The 15,434-nt window shown below is 38.4% G+C and overlaps 1 protein-coding gene across 1 annotated transcript in view; it reads right to left on the bottom strand.

Annotated features, from left to right (window-relative positions):
- The window catches only part of oxct1a (3-oxoacid CoA transferase 1a), a 46,515-nt gene extending 32,154 nt beyond the window's left edge, over nt 1-14,361 (bottom strand). The window contains exons 1-7 of the mRNA XM_034871148.1: nt 14,056-14,361; nt 12,427-12,535; nt 11,744-11,834; nt 4,385-4,520; nt 3,135-3,284; nt 2,334-2,440; nt 1,127-1,187 (exon numbers count right to left, since the gene is read on the bottom strand). Coding sequence (XP_034727039.1) covers nt 1,127-1,187; nt 2,334-2,440; nt 3,135-3,284; nt 4,385-4,520; nt 11,744-11,834; nt 12,427-12,535; nt 14,056-14,160 — 759 coding nt within the window. The 5' untranslated portion in view covers nt 14,161-14,361. The remainder of the gene's footprint in view (nt 1-1,126; nt 1,188-2,333; nt 2,441-3,134; nt 3,285-4,384; nt 4,521-11,743; nt 11,835-12,426; nt 12,536-14,055) is intronic.
- Between the last annotated feature and the right edge of the window lie 1,073 nt (nt 14,362-15,434).

Here is a 15,434-nt window from a genome sequence, read left to right as displayed (position 1 = left end):
CAGTTTTTCTCCCTGCTGCACTCTTAAATAAACGGTTTCTATATGGGTGGTGTGAAGCCTTGTGTGTGTCGGGTGTGCGGAGAAGGAAACACACACACACACACACACACACACACACGCAAACGCAGAGGGAATAGATGAGCGATCACATTTCTTGACAATCGAATCTAGACAGATAGAATGACACAAGGTATGACACAGACAGCCCAAAGATACCAAGGCATTCTTACTTTCTTTTTGGCCATACAGATTGAGGTTAAGATGTTTAAACTTCTAACTTATTAATATCTGACTATTCCCAATTCAATGTGATCTTATCAGCCTACAAGCAAACACCTGCCTGACCACCCGTAAGACGCCTGTCTAACGTTTCAGCTTCAGTGCAAACAATAGGATTTTACTTTTTTTTGGACCTGGTCCCTTTTAGGGGGGTTTAAAGATGACTGTTGGTGTATAGGAGACTACAAGCTTTGTGTGGTTGAGTTCAAGTGTCCCATTTTCTTCATGGTCTACAGTTAAATACCGTTAAATCGCAATGTTGTGTACACAGATTATTTGTAAATTGATGTGGTGGGGTGGAAAGACAATTTTACACGCTCATTACGTGCACATGCTCATTCTGTCATTGCTACATAATGCATGAAAACCATTAAAGGGAACGGCAAAGTCAGGATTCTGAGATAGTGACATCTCTAATAGATGTGTACTGATAGTGTTGTGTCATGTACAGTGGCTTGAATAAGTTTCCACACCCATGCTAAAGTTGATTAAAAAGAGGAATAAAAAAATGCCTCAATTCAAAAGATTTAGGAAAATCCAACCTTTTAAGGACACTAATTTTCTTTGTGAATACATAATGTATGGTGAAAAAAAAAATATTCTTCCTTAAAATACAGGGGGCATAAGTATACACACCCCTATGTTAAATTCCCATAGAGGCAGGCACATTTTCATTTTTAAAGGCATGTTAATTCATGGATCAGGATACTATGAATCCTGGTAAAGTTCCCTTTGCCTTTGGAATTAAAATAATTTGTATTCCTATTTTTTTTTATAATTTTAGCATGGGTGTGTAGACTTATTCTAGCCACTGTACATGTTCCAGGCAGACATCAGGCATGCATACCTCAACTATGGTGGTTTTGGCTGCCTTGCACATAGGTTGGTTGAAGTTCCTGGCTGTTTTCCTGACATAGAAGAGCAAGAAAGAGATGACATGCAAACAAATAACAAACAATAATAACTATAATATTTTAACCAAAAGCAAAAATACCCAATAAACTCAAAAAACCCTCAGTGTAACAGTCATTATCTAATCTTCTGTGTAGCATGTTAGTTAACTGGAAGAGACTGCACTCTTGTGGAGAAAGACTTTACTACAGCTTCTAATTTCTACACAGCAGGTTGGTTTAAATTACCATACTGATTCTAGATGGAGAATCAATACTTAATTAGATTGTGTTAGAACCAATGAGGTTATCCGTGCATACGTCTAAATAATTAATATCTTTGACCTGGAACTTAATTAGTAATGATCAGTGATGATCCTAACCCTATCTTGGAATGAGAGTGCTGTCTTAATAATTCAAGATATAATATAAAATGATATGCTAATTTGTTTTATTGTCACGACAGAACAGAAGAACGTTAAAATATATTAAAGTTTGGATAAATCAAATGTATAAAAATACAAAACTTAACATATAACACTTAAAGTCCTTTGAACAAAAACACAATAAAAGAAAAAATAAGCATGTGTTGCCAACAGGGAGGTTGTAGAGCGCTCTCTAGTGTCCTTATTTTATTTTTTAAATATCAATTTCTAAGAATTATTTATTTGTCATTATAAATGATTCTGATTTAGATTTTTTGATCGGCCATTATAAATGCCGATACCGATAGATCGGGAAATGCCCAATCTATCGGTCGGGCTCTAATAGAAGCTAATGCTAATACAGTGATAGGTTCACAAAGTTAGAACAAACAATAGAAACCCGTAGCTATTACTGATTAGAATCAGTCCATATAGCACATCCCTTAAAGACATTATGAAACATAAGGTTAAGGTTCAAATAACTGAATTCCCATTGCTAAGAACTTCTCAAGCTGAAAAACAAATCCAACCTTTTCTTAAGTTACCGTTTCACTCTCATCACATGACATGAGACATGTTGTGCAAACACAGGCAAGGTGATTAAGACAAGGCTAATGGGCTCTGAGGCAGGAAGAAGCTGAAACCTTTACTAGGTCAACACTGGTATTGTCACAATACAAAAGGTCTGTGCTGCTGATGTGTGACCGGTAAGCTGCTTGCATTCCATGTCATCTGTTACCTGAAAATGATGTTTCCGGCCTTGTCAGCTTTCCATGCCTTGACCAGTGCAAAGTCTCCAGTGATGGCCTTCTCCATGATGTAGTGCTTGCCATTGAACTCCCGCACCTGGTCATTGACACACAAGTCATGGAGTGAGTTGGGGATGAATCAGAATCAGAATCAGGAACACTTTATTGATCCCCGAAGGGTATTTCTGGGGACCTGTTTAACAGCATTTCCACCTTTGGCCCAGATACTTGACTCTAGACCTAGATTAGTCATTTCTGCTGATTTTTTATCATTCACTCAAGAAAATCAATAGCACAACAAACATTCACGGCAAGGCATTACGCCATCTGTGAAAAGCATTATTTGGAAGGTGAAGAACTTCAGATTTTTTTCTCTCGTTATTTAAATGCAGTAAAATGGGGCCTGCTACAACACTAGAACCAAACCGGACAAACGAGTTGCAATTTCCATTTGAAAATGCTGGTAACGTTCCCAGACGTGAGTCTTGCTTCGTGCTCTAAATGCATATGTTCACATGACAAACGTGAACTCATTTCAACCATCAGTCCTCCTTCAGCATATTTTTTATAGTGTAAAGCCTATACTGATTCATTTATCCAAAGCATGGAAGTTGTCTTTCACTTCTGGCAAAACAAGCTTTTGGGAAGCAAATACGGATAGGTGCCAGAGGTGGATTCAAGACTACTTTAAAGGACACCTAAGTTTGACAGCAGCTCTCAAACCACCAAACAAACTCTCAGGACAGGGGCCATGTGTCTGGATAAATATAAGCCATTGACAACACTCTCACCTCTCTCTTCTCACTGGCGATGGCAATGCTGCCGTCTTTGTTGTACTTAATAGGGGAGCCTCCCTCTTGGATCAGTGTGCCATAGCCAGTGGCTGTGAAGAAGGCTGGAACCCCAGCCCCCCCAGCCCGGATCCTCTCCGCGAGGGTTCCCTGTGGGGGAAAGGGTGTCAGGTTAGAAGATTAGTACAACACATAAATGTCAACTGCACGACTTGGTCTATACGTCATTTGGATGTTAGAATTTAACATGTCAAGACTTTTTTTGTGATCCCATTTTATTATTATTTTTACATATTTAAGAAATAAACTGTGACAATTAAAAACAATACACGGAAACAAGAACGCGTCCAAGGGCCAACAAAAAATAATAAAGTATAACAACATTTTTGCAGATAATAATTAAACAGAGGAAAGACGGGAGGGAGGGAGACACGCAGAGACACACACACACACACACACACACACACACACACACACACACACACACACACCATTTTCCCATCTTTTATATATTTAAATATTTGTTCTTATATTCTCAGATTTTATTTTTATATTCTATTCTTATTATTGTTATTATTTCATGTATATTGTATGTATGTATATTTTTTCCTATGTGCTGCTGTAACACTGTAATTTCCCATTTTTTTGGGATCAATAAATATCTATCTATCTATCTATCTATCTATCTATCTATCTATCTACATACACAGGCACAAGACAAGGGACCAAACACCTGCGCGAGTTAGAGGTCATGTGCGGATGGAAAGGTCGTGTGGCGTTTTCCGACGGGTCACAATCATCCTCTTTAGAGCTTTAAGTCCAGCAAACGGAGCACGTTTCTGAGTCCCAGAGAGCTGAAAGGCTCACAGGTCATTCAGAATCAAGACCTATCAACTATTTGACAAATCTGGGCCAGGAGCTTCACCTTAAGCCGCCATCTCTGTCCAGCCGATCACGTGACTCTCACATTTCGAGATTTCTTGACTGAGTTTGTGTTTTCATATGCGACATCTTTTGTACTTGTGGAGAAAATGCACGTCTGTGAAGGATCTCAGTCACTGACGTCATGGTTATCCGAGGAAGATTAAAATCAAGGGCTTGGTTAGAGGGGGCACAAAGACGCGTCGAGCAAACTGAAGAGAGGCGAAACAGCTTCAAGCACCTCAGACCAGGTCCAGTTGCCCTTGATGTTGACCTTCCTTGGGTATTAATGTACAAACCAGTCCAAATGGGGTGTTTTTCTGACCAACCTGTGGTGTAAGCTCCACTTCCAACTCCCCGGCCAGATACTGTCGCTCAAACTCCGCGTTCTCCCCGACGTATGAAGAGATCATCCTCTTGATCTGCTTAGTCTTAAGCAGCAGACCCAGGCCAAAGTTATCCACTCTGAAGAAAACAAACACATGGTATGTTGAACGTTAAAATAAGTGCAATTAGGCTTCAGTGTATTGAACAAAAGCAGTCTGGTTGTTTTAGGGCTGGGACGGTATGCCTTTGTCCCAATTTGATTCTTTTACGATACATGTGATTCTATTCATAATGGGATTTTTATTTATTGCAATTCTAGAGCTATTGCGATTCCATAGTTTTGAGTATTTGGATTTTTTTTTTTCATTCCTTAACAAAAAAAACTTCCAGAGACAATTTATCATGATACATTTCTAAAAACTAATTGTTTTCTAAAATTAATGATCACAGGTCAATGTGGCATTTAATTTATTTGTATACATGGATTTTCTGCATTTTCTGTTTTGCTGGAAACTGATATGACTTCGTTGCCATTGGCGGTACTGTATAAACAGAGAATATTAGGGTGGAACATTGAAAAAAAAAAAAAAGTGATTTTAGAGAAATAGTCGTTGAAAAAAAAAATTGTTGCACAAAATAAATCACAATATACATACAGTACATATACTCAAATTTTTCAATATTTATTTGGAAACATCACTCACCATCTCCATGCAACCTGCCAGAGCTTATGGAGCAGTTTGACAAAGACGAATGGGGGGGGAATGGTAGTGTCTGATAGATCTGTCAAATCTGATATATAACACCAATGCCACTAAAGGTGCCTCTACTCTTCAAAGGACGCAAATACACATGCATTCATATGTATTTGTATGTATTCATATGTATCCATAGCAATTATTTTGTGTTTGATATTGTCAAGATGCGTGGCCAGAGTGTCAAACAAGTGATAAGAAAGCAAAAATCTTGAATTCCTACACTTTTCCAACAGTGTGGCCAAATTCAGCCAAGTTTAAAATAAAACAAACAAACTTGAAACTATCGAAAGAAAACTTGAGCAAAAACCTTTTTTTAAATGTACTTTTACCAAATGAAATAAAGCCCATGCTTATCATCTATACTCCCTACCATGGATCAATTCTTTCCAAAACACGTGTTTGGGCCAGCACGGCTGCTGGACCCTGTACAACTAATCAATCATTTAATCCTTACCTAAGCACATGTTTGTGGCAGCACAGTGTCTCGTCAATACACTGTACAACTAATCAATCGATCAGTCAATCAATTCTTATCCAAGCACATGTTTGTGGCAGCACGGCTTCTCGTCAATACTCTGTCCAGCTAATCATTTCTGTCCTCTCTTCAGCAGCGGAATGCCACTGCCTTCATATGGCTCTCAATCTGCCCTGGACTGCACCACTATGTCTCAGAGGTGTGTAACAGTTCCCTAACTCACCCGGCAAGGGAAAAGAACAACGCATAAAAAATAATTATAATTAAAAAATAATAATGACATTGCAAAATCTCCACAAAGCTAGACTCACCGTGTGCTCCTCCATACAATTAAAGGACACTTTAGGTAGCCCCCCCCCCCCCGATGAAATGCATCTAACAACACAATTTAATGTTGTCACCAAAAGGTGTCACTAGAGGAGCGACTGCACTTTAATAACCCGGTGATGCTAATCTTGGTATCAAGTCTGATGATGACACTATAGGATGTCAAGCATCAATTTTTAAACATGGGCAAAACGTCATTTGAAAGCAATAAAAACGTAGTGCTGTGTGTCCTTTCTAACTTTTCTTTTGCTTTTTACTTTTTCCCCAATGAAAGTTATTGTGTTACTAGGGTTGTTGAAATACTCATGACATGGATACTGTATATGAACTGAATGACTTTGTCTGGCTGGTCAGTCATTAACCTATGAAGGCATAGTCTTTATAAACCTTTTATAAAAACATATAAAGCAGGTTTTAAAGAGGCCATTTCTTGTGATCTAAGATAAAAGCACGTGACCCTAATCTCAGATGCTGACAATCAATCATGTTTTAGTTGTTACATGAAACAGTACGAGGTACAATTCCGAGGAAATGTAATCCCATCAGCAGCTACAAGATATCTCAGCCATGTGGTCTCAGAATACCAAAAACACATGACTAAAAAGCAACCCTGTCACACAAGCCTCTAGTGTTACAACACATCATAGGTAGTCTACATGGGGATTTGACTGATGCTAACATTGTGTGATCTTGTGCATGGCACTGCCGGACATGCATGTGTGTTTGAAGCCAAAACTTTGTCAAACTTAAGTGAGTGGACTCTTGTATCAGGACACACAGAATCAGTAGAATCAAAATGCAAGCTAATGCTCATTGATCAGAGCAGTCTCCAGCAGTGAACCTAATTTCTGCCTTTTATACGGAATCTGTACTGTTTGTGTAACATCACTGAAGCAGCTGATTAACAAATGAATGTAACGCTGCAGGGGGTTGCAGTTCTGTCACAGCTCAATGATATCCTGGTGTACAGCTGAATCTCTCTCATCTAGTATTACAGTGCAAAAGCCCACCGAGTCCGTGTGTGTTCTACAAAGTTTCCCCATTATGCTACAACTTTCAAAGAGCAGAGCCTCGGTACCCCAGGGTATTGTTCATGATTATTGTATAGAGACATATAGACACAAACCATATTTTTTTCGGCCATTTACCAAATGAAAGCCATTTTTAATCCTCCTAGCTAAAACTTGTGTAAAGAAGTAAGAAATGCCCTCTCTGTTACAATGTACAAGAAACACAAAGTTGAGACTTGAAGAGGACTAACAACCCATTCAGGCATTTAAAAAGTTGCAAGCAGAGCAAGTTACATTTTTAGCCTTAGGAGACTTCAGTATAAAATTACATTACTTAACTAGTTTCCCCTGCCAACTACTTCTTTCCCCTTCCATGGCAACACGCTTTCGCTACAACTAAGAAGACAGTGGATATACTGTGCGGTACACAGGCCGCAGATTTTTATGAAACAAGGCTAGTCAGTCACGGCACGTGTAACACATTCCTGCCAACGTCAATGTATCGCTCAAATTTCAACTCTCCTCGTTGCAATATAAGCCAGAGGCAGGGCAGGCAGTAGTAGTCTGAACATGTAAAACATTTAATAAAAAATATATACTGTACATATATTCATGCATACATATACACAGTATGTGTATATAATTAAAATGACAGATCAATAAGGTCATGTACTGTACATTCCAGCACAATCTTCCAAAATGTACTATGTACAGAGGTGTCAAGTAAAGTACAAATACTTCATTATCTTACTTTAGTAGAAATTTTGGGTATCTTCACTTCACTGGAGTAATCATTTGACAGCTTACCTTTTACTTCTATTGCTTACATTTTCACGCAATTATCTGTACTTTCGAACTCCTTTCATTTTTTTAAATAGCCTTGTTACTCCTATTTCAGTTTGGCATGTCAAAATGAAAAAAACATATCCAGATAAATAGTGCCATCCGGATACAGTGAATTAGATTGTGGTTGGATGAGAACATGGCACAAATCACGTCACACTCCAGCAGGGGAATAGCAGACGTATGTAGCCTAGTACCAAGATGTCCATGGCAGAGACGCAAGAGCTCTTGAGCAAAATGTCCCAACCAAGCGCCGGCAATTTTCTTGTCCAGTGTTGTTATGTCACATCCGTTGCCCTCTGAGATTCCTGCTGCTAAGCTTTACATTAACATTCCAATAAAGGCTATTGATGACATGCCTCCAAAGTTTGACTTTTTGCACCATTCCAATACTTTTTAGCAACTAGTCCTCATATCTTCCGCTCCATGAAACACGTTAATGCTCAGTAGTACACACATAAGGTTCTTTAATGTATTTACATTGTACTAAAATGCGTATATTCTCAATGGGGCATGAATGCAACTGAAACAGATGCATCCAAATGTTTCAATGTTAACATTTTAAAATCATATGATAGTCATTAGGGTCTTTTTGGGGAGGTGGGGCAGTGCACTATTGGCCCCTGTGGCGCGGCTTAAGCTTTAGTCCTAAATGTCATTTTTACCCTCTTACATTACTTTTACACTTTAACCCTTGTGTTGTGTTCCCATCAACCATGAAAAAGAACGTTTTGGTCACTTTTTTGCAAAAATATTTTTACTTTTTCAGACATTTTTGTTATTTTTACAATATTGTGGATGCTTTTTTTTTTATTCTTTTTCCAACGTTTTTTGATATTTTTAACGTTGACATTTTCAGCGCTCATTTTGACGGCCCATTTTTTGTGAGAAAAAAAAACTAAAACAGGTCCAATTTGACCCAAAGATTACATGAGGGTTGAGTAGTTTTGAAAGCAATACTTATGCACTTTTACTTGAGTAAAAAGCAAGTAATTTTAAACCCCAGTATCTATGTTTCTACTTGAGTAATGAATGTTGACACCTCTGTATATGTACTATAGTTCTTCTTAAATAAACTTGTAGACTGTAATATGCATAGCGTGTCCCACTGTGTTGGAATTGGCTGAGATTGCTCAGAAACTAAACAAAAGAGAAAAAAGCCACTATATGCAGGTGGCTAGAATCTTCCCCAACAACTACTGTCTGCACAGGGAAACATTCAGGTGGAGCAATGATTGTTCAGAGGGATTCCATGGCTCAAGCAAATATTTTGAGTGCCTGTTCCAATAATCAATATTTACCAAAAAATCAAAGTCCAGAAAGAAAATTCTAGTGAAGAGTCAAATCTGTGATGCACATTATCCTATTACATAGAACTGTTTCTGGCTAAAACAACTACTGGCATGGAGAAATGTATCCACAGAGACTTAAAAGCCATTTTAATCTTCATACCTACAACAACTAACTACAATACTACAATAAGTTTCATTGTGTGCTACCACGTAGGTGATTCTAAATCTCAATTTTGCAGTTTTTTGTCTGCACAGACAAGTTTTTCTTATGTTGAGAGTGCATTTTATTACAGAAACTGTATACTGCAATTACAGTAGCTAAAAAAAGGGAAAAGCTACTTAGTTCCTGACTGTAAGTTCTGTCAAATAATAGCCACCATCAAGTTGGCAATACCAATCCACGGATAGTCACGCAAAGAAGTTTGTAGATGATAAGAAGTAGGGATGCAATGCAATTCTCCAAAATAAACAGAATATCAGACCAAATTGTAATTGATTTTAGAGTTGACCACAGAGTAATATTTAGCTTTTTTAAAGACAAAAGTGATAAAATATACAATTAGAGTTTGTACTGCAAAATGAATGTGCAGTAGGTTGACGTTCAATCCTTTTGTAAGCCAGTGTCAGCGCTTTCAATGTAAAAATGAAAGAATTTGTGTTTGAGTTGTTGAGAAAATATATTATTTTAAACTGCAGTCTGTAGTCAGAGGGGAAAATAGGAGAATTCATTTTGTGTTTCAAAATTAAGTAGATAAGATCACGTTTTGGTCGCTGTCTCAAGTTGCAGTGTTGCCATGTAAACAATTCAGTTTACTGTGTGGCTGCACGGAAAGACACTGTCAAGACAAATGACTGTTTCCTAGTGTCTAAGACAAACATCAACATTGGGCTAAACAATGTCCAGAAAAACTGAAGCGAGAAGCTCAGCTGCCAGGGCATGGGTAAATGTTGCATTTAGGTGTTGAATGTGGTTTTCTTTGCACAACTTTTCTACTGAGAAATGTATTCTTCAGTCTTAAATGGGTTTAAAACTTGTCTCATTCCTCTAAAACTGCAAATTTAAAAAGGTTACCTCACATTTTAATTTTTGCAATTTGCATTCCCTTAATAATAAACGTGTGTTTTCTAAGATTATCACAATTCTGATTTTTCCGAAAATATTGAGCCATGGAGCCAGTGCATAGCAGAAACAATGAGGAAGTCTTTAGCTTGAGATACTGCATATCAAGGTAAGCTATAACAGTGCATAATAAAGGGCATTGAGGTCAACAACTTATGCCAAGAGCCAGAAGGGAAACCTCTGAAAGACACACAATATCACCTGACCACTGGAGGAGCTGCAGTCACTGCAACAGACCTTCTTCTTAAAAAAACTGACAAGTTATCCTAACTTCAGGTCATTTCTCCAATTAACACTGCAGGTTTGAGGATACAGTGACAAGGTCACCAATACGAGACAGCCTCCGTCATGAGTCCAACTAGAGCTGGGCAATATGTTAATATAATATCAATATTGTGATATGAGACTAGATGTTCTCTTAGATTTTGGATAGCGTCATATCGTGATATAGTGTAACTGGTGTCTTTCCCTGGTTATAAAGGCCGCATTACAGTCAATTGATGTGATTTTAAAAAAAATTATGTATCTGTCCTGTTATTTGCCTTTACCCACTAAGTCATTATATCCACATTACTGAGGATTATTTATCAAAAAGCTTATTGTGTAAATATTTTTGTGAAAGCACCAATAGTCAACACTACAATATCATTGCAATTTTGAGGTATTTGGTCAAAAATATTGGGATTTTTGATTTTCTCCATATCGCTCAGCCCTAAGTCCAATAAGTTTCCCGTTCACTAGCTGGAGAGCTACACAGGAGTGACAGGGGCCAGCCTGGGGGGGGGCATTACAATGACATAGAAAAATTAAGACCTGTTTTAAATATTTCAAGACCTAGTACACAATTCTTTGAGGAATTTAAGACTTCTTAAGGCCTAAAATGTTGACTTTGAATTTTTTTACTTTTTTAGTATTTTTAAGACACTATAATGTGTTACTGCAAACATGTGCAGGTTTAAATATGACTCGAACCATAATCAGAATAATAAACAACCTCACCTCTAGCAACATATCTTAAAAACCAGGTTTGGATTTTGGAGTGGCGATTGTGTTAAACTAACATTAAAATCAAGCCTCACCATGGAATGCACTGCATTAAGCACACAGTTACACGCAAGCATCTGCATGTTTGCTAAGCATGCATGCCTCCTCCGCTCCACACACTGGTACAAAATTATGATACATACTTTTTCTCTGATTGTATACCATATTATACTGATGACTTGAAACAAGATAACCATGGAACCATGGTCTGTCCTTGTGAAAGGCCCAGGATGTTTCTGGGGGCTAAGCAGGCGGAGGAGATTCCCAGACACAATGAGATGAACTGACACTATTGACTTTGTTATGACTTTGTATTAACATCTACTTTGTATTAATAAGTTGCAGTAGAGAGCTTCCAGTTGGGCATTTCCTGTAGTGTGGAAACCGTCTCCTTGTGTTCACAAGTAAAAATGAACTTTGATATTTAACTTCAGGGGTCTATGTCTATTCTTGATGATGAAATTATTCTAACACACACACACACACACTTACCCTGCATTGTTGCTGACTGCAGTGAGACCGTTAACGCCGGTCTTCAGTAAACTGTTGATAAGATTCTCCGGGATACCACATAATCCAAAGCCTGTGTTGGAACACACACACAAAAAAAGAGTAATGAGTGATGCATAATAAGCAAAAACAAATGGAAGCAACCAATAAGTGAATGCCCAATATGTGAAGGGTTAACTTTGATAATGTAAGGTGGAACCTTCACCTAGTAGTTGATAAGAGACATTGCAGATTTGGAAAGAAAAAAGAAATGACCTTTCCAGTAGTTACAAATCACACCGAAAAAACCCAAAGTCCGAAACTATGGTCAACATTGGATCAAGCAGGAGGCATCTCTAGTCATGTGTGGATCGGGTGTTTCTAATATTACAGAGTGATGCAGATTCCTGTTAGAGTTTTTTCCCCTCAGACAGAGGGGTGACACAATGGAAAATGTGTAACAAAGTCACTCCGAACTTGACTATTTTAGGAGCTGTGGAATTTGCGGCTGCACTTTTGGGGATGGTCATTACCCACCATGCCACACAGAGCTTGGCTGTTAATTGGTTATTGAACAGACATTGTTGAACTTTCACAAAACTTGTTGAAAACTATGTTAATTGACCAGCACTGTCATCGAGGTGTGCATTTAGCCATCCGATAATCTTTGTGTTTGTGGATCTTACCTCCTACAAGAATGGTAGCTCCACTTGGGATATCTTTGACCGCCTCTATAGGATCGGAGAAGAACTGGGATCTTCTATGGCTGGAGGTAGAAAAGTAACAGCTGCACGTCTGTAGAAAGGAGAACAAGAGATGCATAAAACACTTTCATTTATTTATTTTTTCCCACCAGAAAGATTACACATATTTTACCATTTGTACAGTTGATTTGGTTTATTTAACCCTAACCCTAACCCTAAATATACAAAACTGCTGAACTAGCCCACAGTCAAGAATCCCAACACTACAGTTAACTAAGGACTCTAACCTGAAATCCTCTGTGTCATCTCTTATCCACTCTAACTGTACCTGTAGCGCCAATTTTTCAAAAATAATTTTACAGGACCATTTGCCACCATTAATTTCCCTGACAGTAGCTACAATGGATTGGACCATGATTACATTCACCATACCCATTATATTCACCCTTTAGTATTATGGTGCTGGTTTTGTATGTGTAATGTAATTTTATGATGATCGTAAACCTGTAATACTGGCATTGGATATTAAAAAATGTGTCATTTCTGACTGCTTTTTAAAATATTGAACTATTTCTAAAAAATGAACTCAACAATCGTCAACGTCGGCATGAAGCTGGACCCACTGGTGACGGTGGCAGCGAAGAGGACACTGGACAAACTGCTGGACATTATTGACAATGCCTTTTTTTTCTATGTCTATCACTTTGTATTGGGTTGTTTCTAGTTGCCTTCCTCTTTCGTAACTTTCCTTTATCTACAAAGGGACTGCCATTCTGTATACACCTTGTTATGCAATATTGCTTATTTAACAGAATGAAACATACTCCTGTCTATATTAATACATATTTATTGCAAGAAAGAAAAGTTATCAGATATCAGTTAATGGAAAGCTAGGTATTACTGTCATCCAGGGGATTTACAATTGGTCAAAAGGTTCAAATTACTATATCAATTTGCAGTAAAATCAGTTACACTGATTCAAGATAATGCTCAAAAGGGCCATGTTACCTCGAGCATTTCCTTAATTTAGATTCCCTATTAGTTGTAATTTCACGCTGATATCCAAAACCAAACATAACTAACTTGTACAATGTCATGACTTTGGGCAATGACATAAAATGGAAATATTGTAATGAGTTTGTGTTCAAATCGATGCAAAAATCCTTGCTTGGGTATAATATGACAGCACTTTTCATTTCACCTACAACACACCTTGACATTAGACCCGTGTGCTGAATATAGAACTGCGGGTTTGTGACATCATGTGATGTGTCTTAAGTCACTGACCCACTGCAAAGTCATATTATTAACACTTTGTAATATGGTTTTGAACTGTGTACGAAAATATGGAGTATCCCCGCCGTAGCCATCCGTTTGAGGTCAATTCGCAATATCATTATAATATAAAATGAAATAAATCCAAAAGGATGTGTGAAAATAGGTCAATTCCCCTTACTAAAGGCATTAATCTCTGGTCCAGTATCTGCATTTCGAAAAATCAAATACAGTCTTCATATTAATATGACGTTAATCTTACCCCAATCATTCGCAACCATCTCATTTCAACAAAGATATTTCTACAACCAATTAACGTAACCGTTTAATACCAACCTTGGTCAATTGGAGATAAGCCACATTTATTTTGGTTCTGCAGGGATTTGAGACGTTTTTGTAGAAAACATTCTGCGCTCTGTACAAAGCTTTGAAAGCCGCCATGTTTTAGAGCTATAGATACACGGAGGATGAGCCGATGAGCAGAGTGAAGGCTCCAGCCGGTGGAAGACAGATGATGTATGCTGAAACGTCGGAAAATGTGGCTACCAGCAGTGCACACACCAAAAAGTCAGAGCCACAAAGACATTGGCTGGTGGCTCAATGGGCTGGACCAGAGGCTGGACCAAGCGGTAGGGGATAGAGGGGGCTTGGCAAGCTAATTTGAATTTAACCGTTTCAGCAAAACCACAATACGGTGGCCGGCCAGGGAAAACGCGCTTCAACGCCCCCCCTGGTGGCTGAAAGTGGCATTAAACCATAGACAGTTAAAGAAATGGATCGACAGATCCCATTGTTCTGGACGGAGACGAGTGAGGATGATTTGATTCGCTAAGCACTTTTCCGCTGAGGGCTGAGCGTTACTGCGCAGCCTCCAACTGAGCTGGACGACGTAGATGTGACGTGAGCAACATGTCTGAAAGCTGTAAGTCTTCTGGTAGCTGTGCAAGAAAAATCTCGATCATTCCCAATCAGCAGTGATGGAGTAGGAAGGCATTTGCAAGGAGATAACATAGAGACAGGCTAATTACTGTTAACTAACATGCTTGTTAACATTGGCAATTCAACCTAAACCGTGTTGAGTTTTAAAAAGTTAAAAACAGTGTTTTGAAAACAATGTTTCCTGCCTTTTGGGAGCCACCCTTGCTGGGCCAGACTTGACTAAGATCAAAGGAAATGTATTTCCCAGTAAACTTGAATAGAATTAGCACTACCATGATAAAAGACCTTTACCTGTGACCTGGAGTAAACCTGACAATTCAGAGATGGGACCTGATCCTGAGAAAACATCTGACCAATAGGGAAAGATTTAATTGGAGGAACACCCTCATCTTGTTTGGAATAAAACTGGGACGTGGTGATGATTTGGGGGCTGGTCTCATGTGACTCCATCAGGGAGAAGTAGGGATCAAGTCCGCTGTCAGCTGCAATGTTATTATGTTTTATGTCGTATTTTCTTTGTCTTATCATCTTCATCATGCTGTTTCATTAAACCTTTTCTTAATTCTCAATTGGACCCTCAGTCTCAATCAAATCAAAGAACAGGTGATAGTTAGATTTTTCTAACAACAGCTAATGGAAATCCAAACTGCCTGCGAGCTTCTCCTGACATTACGGTGATTTGTCGACTAGAGGACAGCAAGTCGCGTGGTTAGCCTATTTTTACAAAAACGTCTGCTACGGAGCCATAACGTGAGCTACAAGGTAATGAAGCCTTT

Source organism: Etheostoma cragini, chromosome 5 (assembly GCF_013103735.1).
Source record: "Etheostoma cragini isolate CJK2018 chromosome 5, CSU_Ecrag_1.0, whole genome shotgun sequence".
Classification (NCBI taxonomy): domain Eukaryota; kingdom Metazoa; phylum Chordata; class Actinopteri; order Perciformes; family Percidae; genus Etheostoma; species Etheostoma cragini.
The sequence above is the reverse complement of the archived record's forward strand: the minus strand, read 5'-3'. Positions and strand labels throughout refer to the sequence as shown.